Genomic DNA, 16,492 nt, shown 5'->3' on the forward strand with positions numbered 1-16,492 from the left:
GGACTTCGGGGAGCGGGTGCCCACTGAGGAGGAGGAGCCACACCTCTAGGGGCTCAAAAAAGCCAGGGCGCATGTCTGCCGAGGCTGTTCTGACGATTTTCCAAGTTCCAAGTTCAAGCTCGGCATGCACTTCGCTTCATCACCCTGCAGCCTGCGGCCTGCGCTCCACCCAGCTACCAGCTCTACCTGCATTTTCCTCGACGACGACGCCAGCCCTGCAGCCGATTTTCACGGCCCACCTGGGACCCTGGATGTGCCCATCCTTTCACATTAAGAACAATGAGGGCTCTGGCTGAGAAGCAATGCAGCCTGGAGCCCCGGGCCCCCTGGTGCCTGCTGTGCTCTGACACACAGGACAGACTCTGAGACCACAAGGCGAAGGTCTCTGGGTCACCACCTCCTCCCTCCAACCTCAGACAGGCTGCGTCCTCAGGATGCCCATTCCTTGGGGACATCCCCTCCAGCTGTGCCAGGCCAGTCAGCCCCATACACTCGCCCCCAGCAGGCTCCCCAAGGGGGCACCACTCGCCGTCCTGACAGTGGGGGCCTTGGAAGCCTGGGGCACAGTGGCACAGCTGGGTGGAGCCTGGCACGCAGTGGCCATCATTAAAACAGAGGCCAGGGGTACACTCGGCTGTGGAGAGGCAGAGGGGGCAGCCCCAGGCACCCTCAGGACTTAGAGTCCCCAGGGACCCCTCCCTGTGCAGGCCTTCACCCAGCTCCAGCTCTGCCAACTGTCTGAGTGTCCCCCAACCTGGCACTTCCAGTGAGGCTAAAGGGAACCCTGAATGGGGTGACAGCTTTCTGTTTAGGCCGGTGGGGAGCAGGGGACAGGGAGAGGGAGAGGAAGACAGCGGGGTTGGGGGTGCAGCCCTCAGCTTGGAGCGCCCCCAAGACCTGCTGGTGGAACCCACTAGGCTGGTGCCAGCCCTGCAGCAGGACTGGGACAGAAGGTGGGAGTGAGTGTCCCTGGCGGGAGGGGAGCTCCTCGTCCTCCCTCCCGGGAAGGGACAGGTGCTGAGCTCTGAGTCTCCTCTTCTCCCTCCTCTTCCCACAGGGCTGAGAAGTGCAGCCCCTCTGGCCACGGTCCCACTGTCCAGCACAGGTGGCCCGGGGCCTTCAGAGGGCTCAGCATCCCTTCCTGGACCGGAGTCACCGCCGCCCACATCCCTGTGTGGCGGGCAGGCCGTGTGCTCTCCCACGGTGCTCACTGGGTGAATGGATGCTCCCCACAGTGACCCAGCCACCCTCTGCCACCCTGGGGCCTGCAGGACCACAGGGGCACTCTGTCCAGGGGGCACGGAACCCTTGGGTTACAGGGCACAGCCTAGCTGGCCAGGGGGAGCACGGGCCGCTGACCCAACCTTCTTGATTCCACCCGGAGGGCCAGGCACAGACCAGGTGCTGCCCCTGATAAGTCGCCCGGCAAGTGGCTCTGGTCACAGAGCCGGACTCAGACAGGCACAGTGTCCGGCGGGCCGCCCAGGCCGGCAAAGGCCACCCACTCACACCTGGCCACCCTCGGCCTCCTGCTGAGGGACACCTGCAGCCTGAGCAGGGTCCCGGATGGGACAGGGGCGGGGGGCCTCACGCAGTCCTCAGAGCCCACAGGATGGCCCCCTGGGCCAAGGGGCAGGAAGACAGCAGCCGCCCAAGCCCTGGGGCCCTCCGATCTGACCCAGAGAGCGCAGCCAGCTGTGTTTACACTTCCCCAGGAAGGAGTTTCCTCTGTCTGGAGACCTCCAGCCCCCACAGGCACCCCTCGGTGGTAAGCAGGTGCCAGCCCAGAAGTCCAGCCCCTCCGTCTCTGCTTGTTTCGAGGACGGAAGACCAAGCTGCCCACGTTCACCCTGGTGATCAGGGCCCCACCGCACCCCATTCTGACTTCCAGAACTCACGGCCCAGCCCACTCCTGCTCCCTCCCTGGCTGTGTGCACCACCTCCACCCGCCTGGGGCTGTGTTGCCCCTGGGCCCTCAAGGGTCCCTTGTCCCCATCCCAGGCCTTCTCCCCTTGCCCCCCAGGACAGCAAAGTGGAGGAGTACAGCCTGTGGGGACCTCTCCTGGAAGCAACCTCCTCCTCCTGGGCCTGGGCCCCCACCTGCCACTTGGGGTGCGCCCAGTACAGAGGGTGCTGGTGCTAGGTAGGACTATGCACCAGGCTCCCAGCGAGGCCCTGGCGCAGAGCGCCCGACTGACCTTGGGAGGCCAGTCATCCTTGGTGACACCGGTCAGGGCTGCGGTGCGGATGGGTGACTGGGGTGCTCTGGGGCACGCGGCTGGGGAACAAGGTGGCCCAGCCTCGAGTCAGACAAGGCCTGGACACGCTGGACTGGTGCCGGGGAGGGAGTGGGGTCACACCCCGCAACCGGACCCAGCAGGACACGTCTGCCCCCGCGTGCTCCAGCAGCCAGTGCAGAGGCCAGAGCTGAGTGACACAGGGTCTGGGCACCGGCCAAGACCCCATCTGCCGGCCACAAGGCGCTCAAGTGATGTTGCCGCGTGCGGAGCACAGACGGACAGGGCGACCGCGCAGACACAGCTCCCAGGGCCCCGAGGCCAGGCCACAAGACCCAGGCTTTCACCTGGACGGCGCCTCCTGACCCACACCAGACTGCTACTCAGAGGTGCCCGCAGGCACCCAGCTGGCAATGCCAGCGCCACCTCCACTCCACCGCCGGAGAGGCCCAGGGAGGAGGCTGCGTCCCCGGGAGCCCGGCCGAGGCTGGTGCTGAGGCTCCAGGCCAGAGGGGAGGGCAGCTGCCCTGCCTGGCCCGTGGGATGCCAAGGTCACTCCGGCCCCCAGAGCCCCATGCTACGTGGCAGGGGGCTGTGCGCCAGGCTGGGAGACCGCCCTGTGGGGGGCAGAACAGAGGCCCGGGCACCAAGAGGGTCCCCTGGAGAGGCCTCCCCTCCCCACTCCCCACGGGCCACTGACAGTGGAGGCCATGTGCCCAGAACCTTCTGGAAGGAAGGGCTCCACCTGGCACTAGGGCCACTCGGGACCCCAAGTGCCACAGCCTGCGTTCCCCACCATGCCACAGCCCCAGGGCCGGCTCAGAATCCTGGTCACTGCACCCCCAGGCCCTCGACTGCCAATCAATGAGGGCTGGCTGGGGCCGAGGTGCGGCTCTCACTCAGGGGTGGACTCAGATGGATCCAGCCCGGCCGTGCTGGGGGAGCCCTGCGGGGGATGCATCCCCGGTCACTCAGGCACTAACTGTACCCAGGCGACGGCCCGCGGGAGCTGGGTGTGACTGCTCTGCTGGGGAGACTGGGATTCTGGGGACTGGGAGAGAGGAGGCCACATAGGGACAATGGCGGGGGAAGTCCACGGCCGGTCCTCAGGATCAGCCAGTTCCCATGCCGGGTGCAGGGCAGTCAAGGCGGAAAGGGAAGTGTGGACAGCAGAGCAGGAAGCAGAGAGCAGCCTGGGTCCCCGGGCCTTCCTGCAGTCTCTCCAGCCAGCCCTGCCACCCAGGCCCTGCGGGACACAGGGGAGGGGCGGCCACCAGGCCCTGGGCCTGCTGGGAGACAGGCAGGGGCTGCCCACCTCGGGACACCGCCGGACACAGCCCCCATCCAGGCCTTGCCCCTGGCGCCAACAAGAGGCACCCAGGCCACCAGGCCCCAGGCCAGCCCAGGGCCAGGGCAACGTCCAGCAGCCAGGACTCCAGTCCCTCCCACCAAGGCTACCTACAGGTGGGGGACAGAGGCACAGCCCCCTCATCCTGCCCGGTGCACAAGGGGGAATCCCCAGGGAGGTGTCTGCCTCCCAGCAGCCCGCATCCCCCACACGGCAGCAGGGGACAAGACGGGTGTGAAGAACTCCAGGGGCCACCCTGCGGCATCCTCCGGGCTGTGTCACCTCAGGGCTGCTCAGAGGTCAGGCTGCCCCATGCACTCACACTGAGCACCTACGGGGACCCGAGGCTGTGTCCTCAGCACAGAGCTGGGCCAAGCCTCTGACTCCACTCCCAGCTGATCCAAAGTCCAGGCCCTCCAAACCCTCCTCCCTGTTCCGTGGCCCCTGCAGCACCATCAGGCTCTGCCTCAGCCCCTCCACGGCCCACCCAGCCTCTCCCCAGACACTGTGCTGCCCCTCCTGACCAGGCCTCGGGAACCTGCACCCATGGCGGGTAGAATCGTGTCCCACAAAGACTCAGGCCCACCTGGGGCCTTGGTATGTGACCTGCTTGGAAACAGATTCTTTCCCTGCAGATGTGACTGAGAAGCAGGGCTAGGGTGGCCCTGAATTCTGTAAGACGGAAAAGGACACACAGTAGCCAGTCATGGCGACACAGGCCTGTAATCCCTGTACTCTGGGAGGCTGAGGCAGGAGGATCACAAACTGAGCCCAGCCTGGACAACTCAGTGAGACCCTGTCTCAAAGAAAGGAAGGGGGTGCTGGGGGTGGCACTCAATGCAAAGGCCCTGGGTTCAACACCCCAGTATGGAAAAAAGTGGATACAATCTGAGATTTCCTAGAGTAGACTCTTATCTACCAAAAAAGAGAAAGTGCAGGGTAATAGGAAGACCACAGGTTTGGGTTTAAGAACATAGCTGTTCCACCAACAGAGCTAACAGACAACCTACAATGTGGGGAAAAATTTTTAGCAGCTGTACCTCAAACAAAAGACTACTATCTAGAATATGTAAAGAATTGAAAAAGATCAGACCCCCCCAAATTCAAAGACCCAATTCAAAAATGGGCATCTGAAATGAACGGACATTTCTCAGACAAAGAAGTAAAAGCAGCAAATAAATACATGAAAAAATGTTCAACATCACTGGTCATTCGAGAGATGGAGATGAAAACAACACTGAGATTCCACCTCACCCCACAAAGAATGGCTGCTACCAAGAAATCAACCAATAACAAATGCTGGCGGGGGTGTGGGGAGAAAGGAACCCTTCTCCATTGCTGGTGGGAGTGCAGACTGGTGCAACCACTGTGGAAGTCAGTATGGAGATACCTCAAAGAACTAGGACTAGAGGTCCCATTTGACCCAGCTATTCCCCTGCTGGGTATCTTCCCCAAAGAATTAAAAGAATCATACCACAGTGATATATGTGCACCCATGTTTATAGCGGCACAGTTTGTAATAGCTAAAGCGTGGAAACAGCCCAAGTGCCCATCAACTGGAGACTGGATAAAGAACATGATGTGGGTTTTTTTTTTAATAAAATGGAGTACTACTCAGCCATAAAGAATGAGAAACTAGAGACATTTATAGCTAAGTGGATGCATACTGAGGCCATCCTCTTAAGTGAAATAAATAGGACACACATGTGTAAATGCCAAATAGTTTCTCTGGTGTGAAAAACTGAAAGTGTAAATAAAGGTTAAAATGATTAAAATTAATAATTGATAATTTGAAATAGGAAAAAAGGTCCAAAGAGGTAGGGGTGGTGGGAGGGAAAGGGGAAAGGAAAGAAGGGAAAGGAAAAATTATGAGAAAATAAAAAAATGGAAATGAAGTCTATGTAAATAGGGAAGGGTGGAGGGGGTGAAGGGCGCACAAGTAATGGGGAAAACAAGAACCAGGATGCATCACGTACAGGTACACGCACCCAGTGGTAAATGTAAATGTACTGTTCACCTAAAATGGACCAATAAAAGACTTTAAGAATGAAAAAAAAACCCGCAGCTGTTCCTGCCGCTGTCCCCTCCTATGAGTCCTATAGACAGGTAAAATCCAACTCCTGTCAACCTTCATTAGACGCGCGTAATAATACCCAGGTGCAGGGATGCACACCTCTAATCCCAACACTCTGGGAGGCCGAGGCAGGAGGATGGAGAGTTTGGGCTCAGTCTGGACAATACGTGAGACCCTGACTCAGAAGAAGCAATCAAAAGGGCTGGAAATGATGCTCCGGGTGAAGGCCTCCACCCTCGGGTTCCATCACCAGTAGCGTAAAAAGAAGAAAGAAGGAGGGAGGGAAGGAAGACAGGAAGGAGGGAGAGCGAGGAGAGCGGCCTGCCCCGCCCACCCACGCTGGCCGCCCACCCTCCGGGTCTCCGCAGTCAGCGCCCCCCCGCCCCCGGCTCGGCACCCCAGCTCGGCGCCAGCAGAGGGGACGGCCTACGCTGCACTTCTCAAGTTTCACTGCTTTGACTTGTTCGCTTCCTTTTCTTTCTCTAGGAAGACACTCCGGGATTTCCGGTTAGAAAGGCACCATCTGCAGTCTGTCTCAGGAATCCCTTGTGCACAGCGGCATATTAAAAGCCCTGAGAAGTCCTGCAAACCCCCCCGCCCCGAAATCTGCATATGGTATTTCCGCCTTACAAAGAGCCAAACGGATCACAGAATCCCAACGCATTCCCACACCCCCTTCAAGCCACCTCTCCGTCTGGGGCCTCCTGCACCCCCCAGGCCCGAGCACGAGCCGCATGGACAGTTAGGTGCGGAGCCCCAGGATTTGCGTGCTCGCCGGCCACTCCGCACACCCCTTCCTTCAACAAGGGGGCCGAGCCTGCCAGGACCCAGGGCGGCTACAGCTGAGCCGTGGGGAGGGTCCCCGAAGACCCTGTCACCCAGCCGGACGACCGTGCAGTTCAGAGCGCCTGAGCAGAAAGGGCTCGCTGGAAACGGTAGACGGGGGCAGCCCCACTGCACCCCACGTCTGAGCCGCCCGCAGGCCCTCTTGACCACTGACCCAGCACCTCCTCCGGTCACCACCGCAGCACCGATTAGCGGCTTCCGGCCATTCTCTCCCTCATTCCTGTGCAAACACGGCGGGCCACGCCCACCCTCTCCACCCGGTCCTCCCAGGTCACCGACACCAAGCGAGGAAACTGCACAAAGGCTGGGGAGGGGCGGGAAGGGAAACGGGAGGGGTGCGGGGTGAGGAGAGGGGTCCTGGGGCGCGAGCTCCTCTCCTGGTTCTCTGCACACAGGCGGGGCCACGGCGGAGCTCGCACGCCGGCCCGCAGGGGACAGCGGGCAGCCCCGTGTGCTGTCATCTGACCCCGGGGCCAGAGCTGCCCAGAGTCCAGGGGGCACCAGGCTCTGGGGGACCCGGGGCCCTGTCACCGTGGCGTGGGAGGGCACTGCGCCACACTTGGAGAGGATGGCATCCATCACACCTGCGACACAAGCCACACTCACCCCCGGCTGGGGAAGGGGCGGAGCTGCTCAGACAGGGTAGATGCCGCCCGCGCCCTGCCTGGACCTGGCCAGGGTCACGAGCCCTGTTCTTCCCTGCCAGGGCCTCCGTGGGACCCAAAGAGCTCAGAAGCAGGCCCCGAGAGGCCTACAGCAGGACTCCCGTTCCTCAGGGGTCCTGGGTCCCTGGTGCCCTTGCTCACCCTGCTGGGCCACCTCCCTGACGCCTGCCATCCTAGCACCCCCACTGGCCCTCAGTGCTCAGCACTCACCGCTCTCTGGGCACCGGGAACGTGCCCCCTCCTGCAGACCAGGCGCTCCCACGGCCCACACTGCCCCTGCCATGTCCCCCCAGATCTGCAGCCCTCAGTGACAGCTGGCAAAGCCCGAGCAAATGAGGGAGAGGCGACAAATAAAGGAAAGAGCCAAGTTGTCGTGGTGGTGCATGCTGTAATCCCAGCACTAAGGGAGGCTGAAGCAGGAAGATCTAGGATGTGAGCCCAACCTGGACAACTTCAAAGAGTGAAGGTCCTGAGCTCAGCCCCAAGTACCAGAAAAACAAAGGAAGCATCTGCCCCTTGGAACCTGCCAGCAGGGCCTTGAGACCCAAGGGAAGGGACGGGCCCAAGCTCCCATCCTGCATGTGGCCCGGACTTGCAGCCCACCTGCCGCCCACCCCACCCTGGAGCACCAGGACGGAACCCTGGAGTACACAGGAGCATCCGGAGGAGCCAGATCTCAGCCCTGGGCCAGGGCCATGCACCAACAGAAGCGAGATGTGACGGTCTGTCAGTCCTGCACTAAAAATCAATTTTCAAAAACGAACAGCGGAGGAAGCCCAAGCCTCAGGTGGGGACCCTGCTGTGTCTCCCGTGGCCAGCTGAGACGCCCACCCCTCCACTGCCTGGTCCTCCCAGACCCCAGGCCCTGGTGGCTCCTCCCCTCCTCCCTGGGCCAGGGCGGAGCCTGCGGGTCCCCAGGGCCTGAGGCTCCCACACCACAACGCTGCCACCACCGACCACCGCCGGTGACACCTGGGACAGGCTCAGGCAAGCAGAGCTGTCGGGACAGGCCGGCCAGGCTCCAGCAGGGCCACAGTCTGGCTGCGCTGTGGCTCAACCCCGTAAGGGCCTCACATTCCCGCAATCAGCACCGGGTCACGCTCCCTGCCATAGCGGAGGAGGCCGCACTCGCTGGCCCATCCACCCCACCCTGGCTGCCGCCAGCCCTGGCCCAGGTCTGGAGCATACTTGTGGCTGGACACTGCCCTGCACACCTCTGCTGGGCCTGGCACACGGCCCCACCTCGGACACGGGGCTCCACGCCCAGGTCACCCTGCCTCCCCCAGGAATCCTGGGGTACAGCTGTCAGCCCCACTTCCTGTCACATCCTGCTCCGGCCTGACTGTCTCATCCCGTTACAGAGCCGCTGCTGATTCGGAGCAGAAGCCCAGGGGACCAGGGGACCCGGCTTTGATGCCCCACCCCCGCAGGCCCCTTTGTCCTCCCAGACATCAGGAACAGAGAGGCGGGGGTGCCAGCAGGAGCCATGGAGAAGGGCGCCGGCCCCTGCAGGCCAGGACACCTCACCCGCAGGCCTGGGCGTGTGCCAGCACCCCCCCCCGCCCCCGCGCTGCTGTCCCTCTCCCTCAACTCTCTCCTCTCCTCTCCTCTCTCTCTCTCTCTCTCTCTCTCTCTCACCTTCCTGGAGAGAATGACTCGCTTCCCTCCTGGACAGCCAATGCCTCGTCCTTTCCCTTTTCCCCTTTTCCCACTGAAGTTCACCAGAGGACAAGCAGCTCGGTCCCCAGGAGGAGACCTGGGGGAGCCTGGAGCCCCTTAACCTCTGAACCCTCGATGTGGAGTGCGTAGGACTCCCAGGCACCCCACAACCTCAGGCTGACCTCACCTGCCACCCTACCTGCCCCCAGACACCTGGCCCCGCACGGCAGGCCTGAAGCCCCCAGCCCGGCTGCACAGCCCCCAGCCCCAAGAGCGGCTGGCCAGGGAGCGACAACCCCAGACCCAAGTCCCCTGGGCTGTACCCTCCTGGACGCCAGTCCCAGGGCCCGGAGGGTGACGGACTGGTCTTCCAGGGTCCCTCCCGCCTGTGCCAGCCCAGCCCCTGCCGCTCTGGCCTGCCCCTGGCCCTGTGGCGAGTGAGGGGCTGCACTGTTCCCCTGGCCTCCAAGGGGCCCCCTGGCACTCACCAGACAGGCAGCCCTCCTGGCCAGGCAGCTGGCTCCACCCTGGGCAGCACCTGAGCACGGTATGGGCCTCTGTGGCATACACCTGCCGGTAGCTCGTGTAGTAGACAGTTCTGGAAGGGAAGGAAGAAGAACGTGGGCCGTCTCAGGAGCAGCACCCAGGCTCCCATGCCATCCCGCTGAGCTGCTCCCTGAGGCGGGGCTATGCTAGCCCTGCCATCGTTCCCTGCTGTGGCCCCTGCTCCGGGCTGGGCCGGGATGCACCTGGCCCTCAGTGGCTCTCAGCACCACTGGCCCAGGAGTTTCCAGGACCCTGGGGCTGGGCCAGGCTGGTGCTAGATGCTAGGCTGGGCTCCCTGTCCCCAGATGCCCCTGAGCACCCACAAGGAAGGGTCTTTGTCCTTCTGCAAAACTCCCTTCCTGGGGGCGACCCTGCCCTTGCTGTCCCCGCCCACCAGCCTTCAACCGGCACGCCTTGCATGACAGACGGCCACCCTGACGTCCTCATTCCTCCTTGCTTGTATTAGGTCAAGCAGTGTCCCCAAAACTCAGGTCCCCTAAAATAGGGCCTGATTTGGCGACAAGGTCTTGGCTTAACATGTGGTGAGGTTAGGTGAGGTCACCTAGGTTGGGGGTCCAAGCCAACAGCTGGAGCCTTTGTGAGACAGAAGCAGAGATGGGGCAACGTGTCCCCAAGGCCAGGGCCATGAGAATGGCCATGGCCAGCAGCACCAGGAGCTGAGCCAGCACAGGTGGCCCTGAGTCTCCAGGGACTCGGGCCCCTGACCTGAAAAGAGCTCTCCGGCCACCTCCTGGCCCCGCTGTGTCAGAGACAGACGGGGGGGATGACAGAGTAGGTCCCCGGCGAGGACAGGGGAGGACAGGGGACCCCGGTGCCCTCAGCCCCACCGCTGTCATGGGGATGGTAACCAGGGCCCGGCCAACAGCCCCGGATCAAGAGCCCTTGAGGCCCGGAGAGCAGGCGTGGCCTGGGCTTGTCATTGCCAGGTGACAGCCACCCTGGATGCCAGGCGGGTGTGTCAAGCCCACTGGCCCCTGCCGGGCCCCAACACACAAACAGCCGCCCTGCCCTCCTGAGAAGGCGCTCGGGCGCATGCTGCACAAGGCATCCGGAGGCACCTGCGAGCCCTTGGCAGGACATGAAACCACTTGCCCAGACAGAAACCGGAGCGGCCGGAACAGGCCCTGGCCGAGCCTGGGCTGCGTGGCCCGTCCGGCGTAAATATTTACCCCGACCCGGCTGCAGGGTCATGACCTATGTGCGGCTCCTCCCGGCTGACCCACTTCCCCTCCACACCACAGGTGGCTCCAGCCACCAGGAAAGGTCTGAGGGCCGGGAACACGCAGGACAACGACGCAGCACCTGGTGGGGGTCGAAGACGCTGGTGCCCCTCCCCAGGCGACCGTGCTCCCGGGGCACAGAGCAGCCCCTCCCAGCCTCACCGGCACCCATACTCTGCGCGAGGCCCGGCGGCAGCTCGGCAGCCCTGAGCCGCTCGGGAGGCCTCGAAGCCACGGCACAGCAGGTGTCGCTCCCCCACGGCTCAGCCCAGGTCACAGCCTCGATCTGGGCCCAGCATCCGTCCCACGTCCCCCGGCCCAGCTGGCCACCCCCATATTCTCAGGAGGCGCCCCCTGTCTGCGGCCCTGAGCGGGGTGAGTCGGGGTGCAGTGCGGCAGTGGAGCTGCTGCCTCTCAGCCTCACTGCCCAGCCAGCCCGAGGCCTCTGCACAGGAAAGCCCTTCAGCAAAGAAATGGCCACGCTGGGCATAGTGGGGCACACCTGTAATCACAGCACTCTGAGAGGCTGAGGCAGGAGGATCTCGAGTTCCAGTCCAGCCTGGACTGCTTAGTGAGACCCTGACCCAAAGTAAGAATCAGAAAGCACTGGGGATGCGGCTTGACATGAGGCCCTGAGTTCAGCCAGCTCGGAAGCCAAGCCAGACCATGAGGGGCAGGGCACCCAGAGGCCCCAGGGAGCCGCCTGGCAGCCATTCCCAGGCAGGCCGACACCCATGGGCCTGCTCAGGGGACTTGAAGGCAACATCCCGGTCACCCAGCTCCCAGCTGAGATGAGCATCTGCCGTGCTCAGGCCAAATCCAGTCCAAGTCCAGTGACCCTCCTGACTCTGACTCTGCTGCTGCGGTCAACACCCTTCCTCCCTGTGTGGGCTCATGACTACCACTTGCCACCCCAGGGCTGGACAGCTGCCCCTTGTCCCCCTGGCAGCCTTCAAACCTTAATGTCCCCCACCCCAGGGGGGTGCAGGGACACGAGGCATCTGCAGGCTCCCAGACGGGAGGAGCGATTCAGAGGGGGCTGTCTGAGCAAGGCTTTGAAGGGTCAATAGGAGTTGAGCGGTTCTGGGCCTCACCATCCATGTTCAGGCCATGGAGTCAGAGACCTTGGGTGACTTTTCAACCCTGCCACTCACTTCCTGCGTGGCCACAGCCACTAAACCATCTGGGCCTTCATTTCTTCAGGTCTAAAATAGACAGCTTAACAACTGCCGCATGGGAGCTGAGGAAAACTGTCAGCCCCTCCCAAGCCTTCACGCAGTGGCCCCGCCAGCCAGGCCCGGGGCGGCCAACACCCAGGCCAGGCGCTTTCTGCCCTCTTTAAGGGTGGAGGTCCACAGCTTAAGGCGGAGGCTTTGAGGTCACCAGGCAGTCGATGGAGTCGGTGACAAAACCCAGCTCTGCACGGCCCGGGCAGCTCGGGAGCCAGAGCCCCACACCCGAGCCCCGGAACCCAGCATACACACTGCAGCCTCCGTGGCTGCTTCCCGAGAGGCGTCCTCTCCCATGGGCAGCAGGGTGTCGAGGGACTCAGCTTCCCCGGCGTGGGGTCGGGGTGGGCCAGGGGCAGCCCACAGCCTACAGCCGCCCGGTCAGAGCTGCTCCCAGCCCAGACCCTAAACTGTTCCATGGTGCCCGGGCAGGATGGCCTCACCGAGTGGCTCGAAGGGGGTCCCAGGCCGCACGGGCCTCCCAGACGGTGACCCTCCTGCTTTGTAAACACCAACGTCACGCGTATGTGCAGGGCAGAAGGGAAATGCCAGCCTGCGAGCGGCATCACTGGCCCAGGCCTGGCAGCGGCCATGTCTGCCCCCAACTCAACTCAGCCACAAATTCGCATGCAGACATTGCCAGCGCTCAGGGAGTGAGACGCATCCGGCCCTTCAGCAGCAGCACAGCACCGAGCTGGGCTTTCCGCCCCTCTGCTCTGTAACAGGCCAGCACCTCAGCCAAAGCTGGCACCTCCCTGCGGCTCGCCAAGCCCGATACCCACCAGCCCTCTCCATGAGCGTGGTCAGTGAGGGCAGGAGGTATGCAGGCCACTCCTCAAGTCCAATTTTGAAATAAAACATTGAGCAAGAACGGGTCTCACGTGGGCTTGGGAACTCGGCCCAAGGTCAGGTGCAGTGTCCGGCGGGAACTCTGCGGCCAGAGCACCTCCCCTGCTGTGTGCCCAGCACCCCTCCCTGCAGCCCCACCCGGCCTCAGTCCCCTCCCCACAAGGACTGGGTTTGCAGCCAGGCTGGAATGCAGTGGGGCCAGGAGAGGCCTCGTCTCCGGGAGGGGTTTCCAGGGACCCTGAACCCGGGGCCACCCAGGCGGCCCGCCCTGGTGTCACAGCACCCTCCGTGGGGTGCACCCCTGCCCCATCGCGCACACACACGAGTGTGCACACCCACACACCCACACATACCTGCGCTCGTGGCCCAGGCACCACACCTGCTGCCTGCATCCCGGCTTCCACATGGGCACCACTCGGCTCAAGGCTCGCACACAGGGTTGGCGGTGCCCCACCAGGGTCAGCTGCTGCTCAGCACACACATGGGGCCTGGGACAGAGGACAGGACTGTCAGCACCTCTGCTGGGAGCCAGTGGACACCAGCCCTCCACATGCCTATCCCGCCCAACCTGTGCAGATGCCCACAGGGAACCCAGCCCAGGCTCGAGGGCCAGGGGCAGAGGGGGAACCGAGCCTAGCATCCCCCACACAGGCCCTGTGCTGCCCAAGGCTTTGCTCTGATCCCCAGGGCCCTGCACAGGAGGAATCACCACAGCCTTGGACGGACAGGTGATGGACAGACGATGAGGGGATGGACACAAGAGGTGGCAGCACATAGAGCCATGGCAGCTCCTGGAGCTCTGGGCCGGTGCCTCCCACCCGGTCTCTTCCCCCAGCCCCACACCTCTATGGCTCCCAGGTGCCCTTGGACCCAATGTGGTGCTTGGGCGGCAAGCAGGCACCTCCCAGGGGAGCAGGACTGGGACTTGGAGAGTGAAACCCGAGCCCCACGCACTGCCTCTTCCATGTCCCCAAGCCCGGGAGTTGTGAACCAGCGGAGGGGTGCACACAAGGCACCCCAAACCCCACCAGGCTTTGCCCAGTGCCTGTGCCTACTCTGCCCCAATGCAAGCTCCAGCCCGACTGAAACAGCCCGTGCTGAGGGAGAGGAGGAACTCCATCCTGGCCTGAGACAGAGACACCAAGGATGGCAGCCTGGGGCCTGCTGTGCAGCCCGAGGACAATGCTTGACCCTCTCTGAGCCCAGCTCAGCTCCTCCAGCCACGGCTCCAGAGTGCTGCAGATGAGGTCGTGCAGGCCTGGCTCCTGGTGCAGCCCCACGTCCCTTGCCCAAGGGTCACCATGGTGCCCTCCTGCTTGGCAAAGATAAGCGGGTGTCAGGGCCTCAGAGAAGTGGCACCACCAAGCACAGGGTCCTTGTCTCAGGGGAGCAGCGGCTGCAGGGCGGGAGGAGCGGGGCAGGGATTCACCACGGGCACCAGGAGGACAGAGTCAGAGTGCGGGAGGAAATGGGGCTGCTCTCCTCCAGGGGCTCGTCCTTGATCCTCGGCAACCTCAGCTCTGCTAAGCAGGGAGGTGACCAGGCTGAGGGTCACCTGGGGTGGGGTGGGGTCCACATCTTGCCTCAAACACGTGCCCTGGCCTGGCAGGCTCTGGGGTGCATGTGCTGCTTCCTGCTGGGGCTCCTAGGATGCCACGAACCTGCAGGGTGGACGATCAGGAGCCTCCCATAGGCTGGCAAGTGGCGTGAACACCTCCCCAGCCCCTGTACCCCTGCCTGGGGGTCGTCAGGCCCCAAGGGGAAGCCGGGACCTGCTGCCCCAGTGTCCACAGCAGCCCATCCTCCCGACATCCTCCAGGGGCCGGGCTGCGGGAGAGGAATGTGACTGTGTGAGCCCTCAGGCCAGTCTGGAGGACAGCACACCTGACTTGGAGGCCCCCGTCCCCACCACCCTGGGTGGGAGGCCACAGTGCAACTGGCTCCTCAAAGCTCCTCAGGGGGAGGCGAGAAGGCAAAAGCCTGGCACTGTGGGGCAGATGAGTGGCTGCCATGCTGATGCCAGCCTGCCAGTCCTGGTGGTGCAGCTTTGGTTCAAGGGCAGTCTGCCCTCAGGCTCCCGGGCAGCCCTGCCAGCTCCGGGTGTGGCCACCAGACCTCCCAGGCTCCAGGAGACAGGCAAGCCATCCTCCTGAAGCCTAGACATCCACTCAGAGCCAGAACAAGGAGAAAGGTAAGCTCTGCCCATTCCCCGAATGGCACAGAACTGGCCTGCTCGGTCAGCAGGAGCCAGAGAGCCATCCACAGATCGGCAAATGCCCCGACCTCTGCGCTACCACCCTGGGCAGGAGGCCTGGGTCTGCTTAAACCAGAAAACTGGCCAGAGGGGTTGCAGCTGTCCGTGCCAGCCCAGCTAGCTCAGCAGCCCTCCGAGGGCCCAGGACATAGGACCAGCGAAGACCAGGTACATGCTGGACCTGCTGCTGCACAGCCCTCCCCTGCTCCTCTGGGCTGAGGTTGAGCAAGCAGCACCCAGACCCTCTGGAAGCCTAAGCTGCAGGCTTCCTCAATTCTGCTCAGGTAGCCCCTTCCTCTCCTGGGCACTGCCCTCCCTGGCCCAGTCCCACCCCTGCATGCCAGGCACACACAGGTGTCAGACACAGTGTCCGGAGCTGTGCAGCACCCGGACCCCAGACTCAGACCCTCCTTCAAGAGGCAATCTGAGAACCGAGGCCTCGTGGGCACCTGCTGAAGGCCAGGAAAAAAGGAAGACAGCAGCCACACCCACAGGGTGGGGGCGCCAGGAGCTGCAGGATTTGAAGAGCAGGGAGCCAGAAGGGAGGGAAGAGGAAACTGCCAGGCAGAAAGCAACTCCCCTGTCACCCCTACACTGTGGGTCAAAGGCTCTGTGTCCAGGTGGGCAGGCTGGACCAGGGCAGACCCGGGCTGTGCTTGAGACCAGCAAGATGGGAAGGGCCAGGGAGGGCGCCCTGGGGAAGAAAAGATCCTCCAGACGCCAGAGACGTCCACCCTGGCCAGACCTGGAACTGTGGGAAGCCCTGCCTGGCCCCTGGCGGCCAGAGGGAGTGGGCAGGCCGGGGGCCCACTGCCACCATGTGGATCCCTCCAGGGCTTCGGATCCCTGGACAAACGCTGGGATCACAGGAAGGCTGAATGTCTGGCACGGATCACGTGCAGTGGGGCTGAGCGGCTTACGTGAAGTCTCGGGATGAAAGACGCCAAGCCAGAGACCACAGGGAAAGCCTCCTTCTTGGATCAGAGCGAGATGGCCACCTCCTCAGTGAGAGCCCTGGGCTGATGGTCCCAGGGAGCTCAGCCCTCCATAGCCAGGCTGCGCTGGGTCCCCTGAGCCTGGCCCCCGCCAAGGGGCAGCCGGGGGTCAGACAGGAGGCCCACCCGCCCTCACCCATCCCTCGGCAGACGGCTGCAGCCGCCTGGGGGGGCGCTGGGGTGGGGGTGCAGGGCCCCTCCCCTCCCCCTCTTCCCCCGACAGCTTTCCTGTGAGGCCGACCAGATCGCTTTGCTGTTTGAGAGAAACCGCTAATCGGCCCGCTGGGGAATCAGCTTTCAAAATTAAATTCATCTCGCAGCTCGCTGACCCTCTCTTCCTACCGCTCCTGGTACCGAATTCCTCCTCCAGCAGCCCCGGCGCGCACGTGCTGAACACATGAAGAGGTCGGCGGCTGCACGGCACGCGTACTCACACAGTCAAACACACACACGCACTACACACGCTCACACACGCGCGCGCTCACACACTACACACACTCACACTACACACGCTCACATGCGCGCGCGCTCACACACTACACACACACA

General features: G+C 63.2%; 1 protein-coding gene across 8 annotated transcripts in view; it reads right to left on the minus strand.

Annotated features, from left to right (window-relative positions):
* Megf6 (multiple EGF like domains 6) overlaps positions 1 to 16,492 on the minus strand; it is a 79,824-nt gene that overhangs the window by 58,247 nt on the left and 5,085 nt on the right. For all 8 annotated transcript variants that reach the window (XR_015452443.1, XR_015452440.1, XR_015452441.1 and 5 more), the window contains exons 2-3: positions 13,048 to 13,182; positions 9,318 to 9,427 (exon numbers count right to left, since the gene is read on the minus strand). Coding sequence is in view for 3 of the 8 variants with exons in the window: in XM_087214366.1 (XP_087070492.1) it covers positions 9,318 to 9,427; positions 13,048 to 13,182 (245 nt within the window). In the remaining 5 variants the exon portion in view is untranslated. The remainder of the gene's footprint in view (positions 1 to 9,317; positions 9,428 to 13,047; positions 13,183 to 16,492) is intronic.

This window comes from Heterocephalus glaber, unplaced genomic scaffold (genome assembly GCF_053883595.1).
Source record: "Heterocephalus glaber isolate CG9 unplaced genomic scaffold, H.glaber_assembly_v1.0 deba00001447, whole genome shotgun sequence".
Classification (NCBI taxonomy): Eukaryota; Metazoa; Chordata; class Mammalia; order Rodentia; family Bathyergidae; genus Heterocephalus; species Heterocephalus glaber.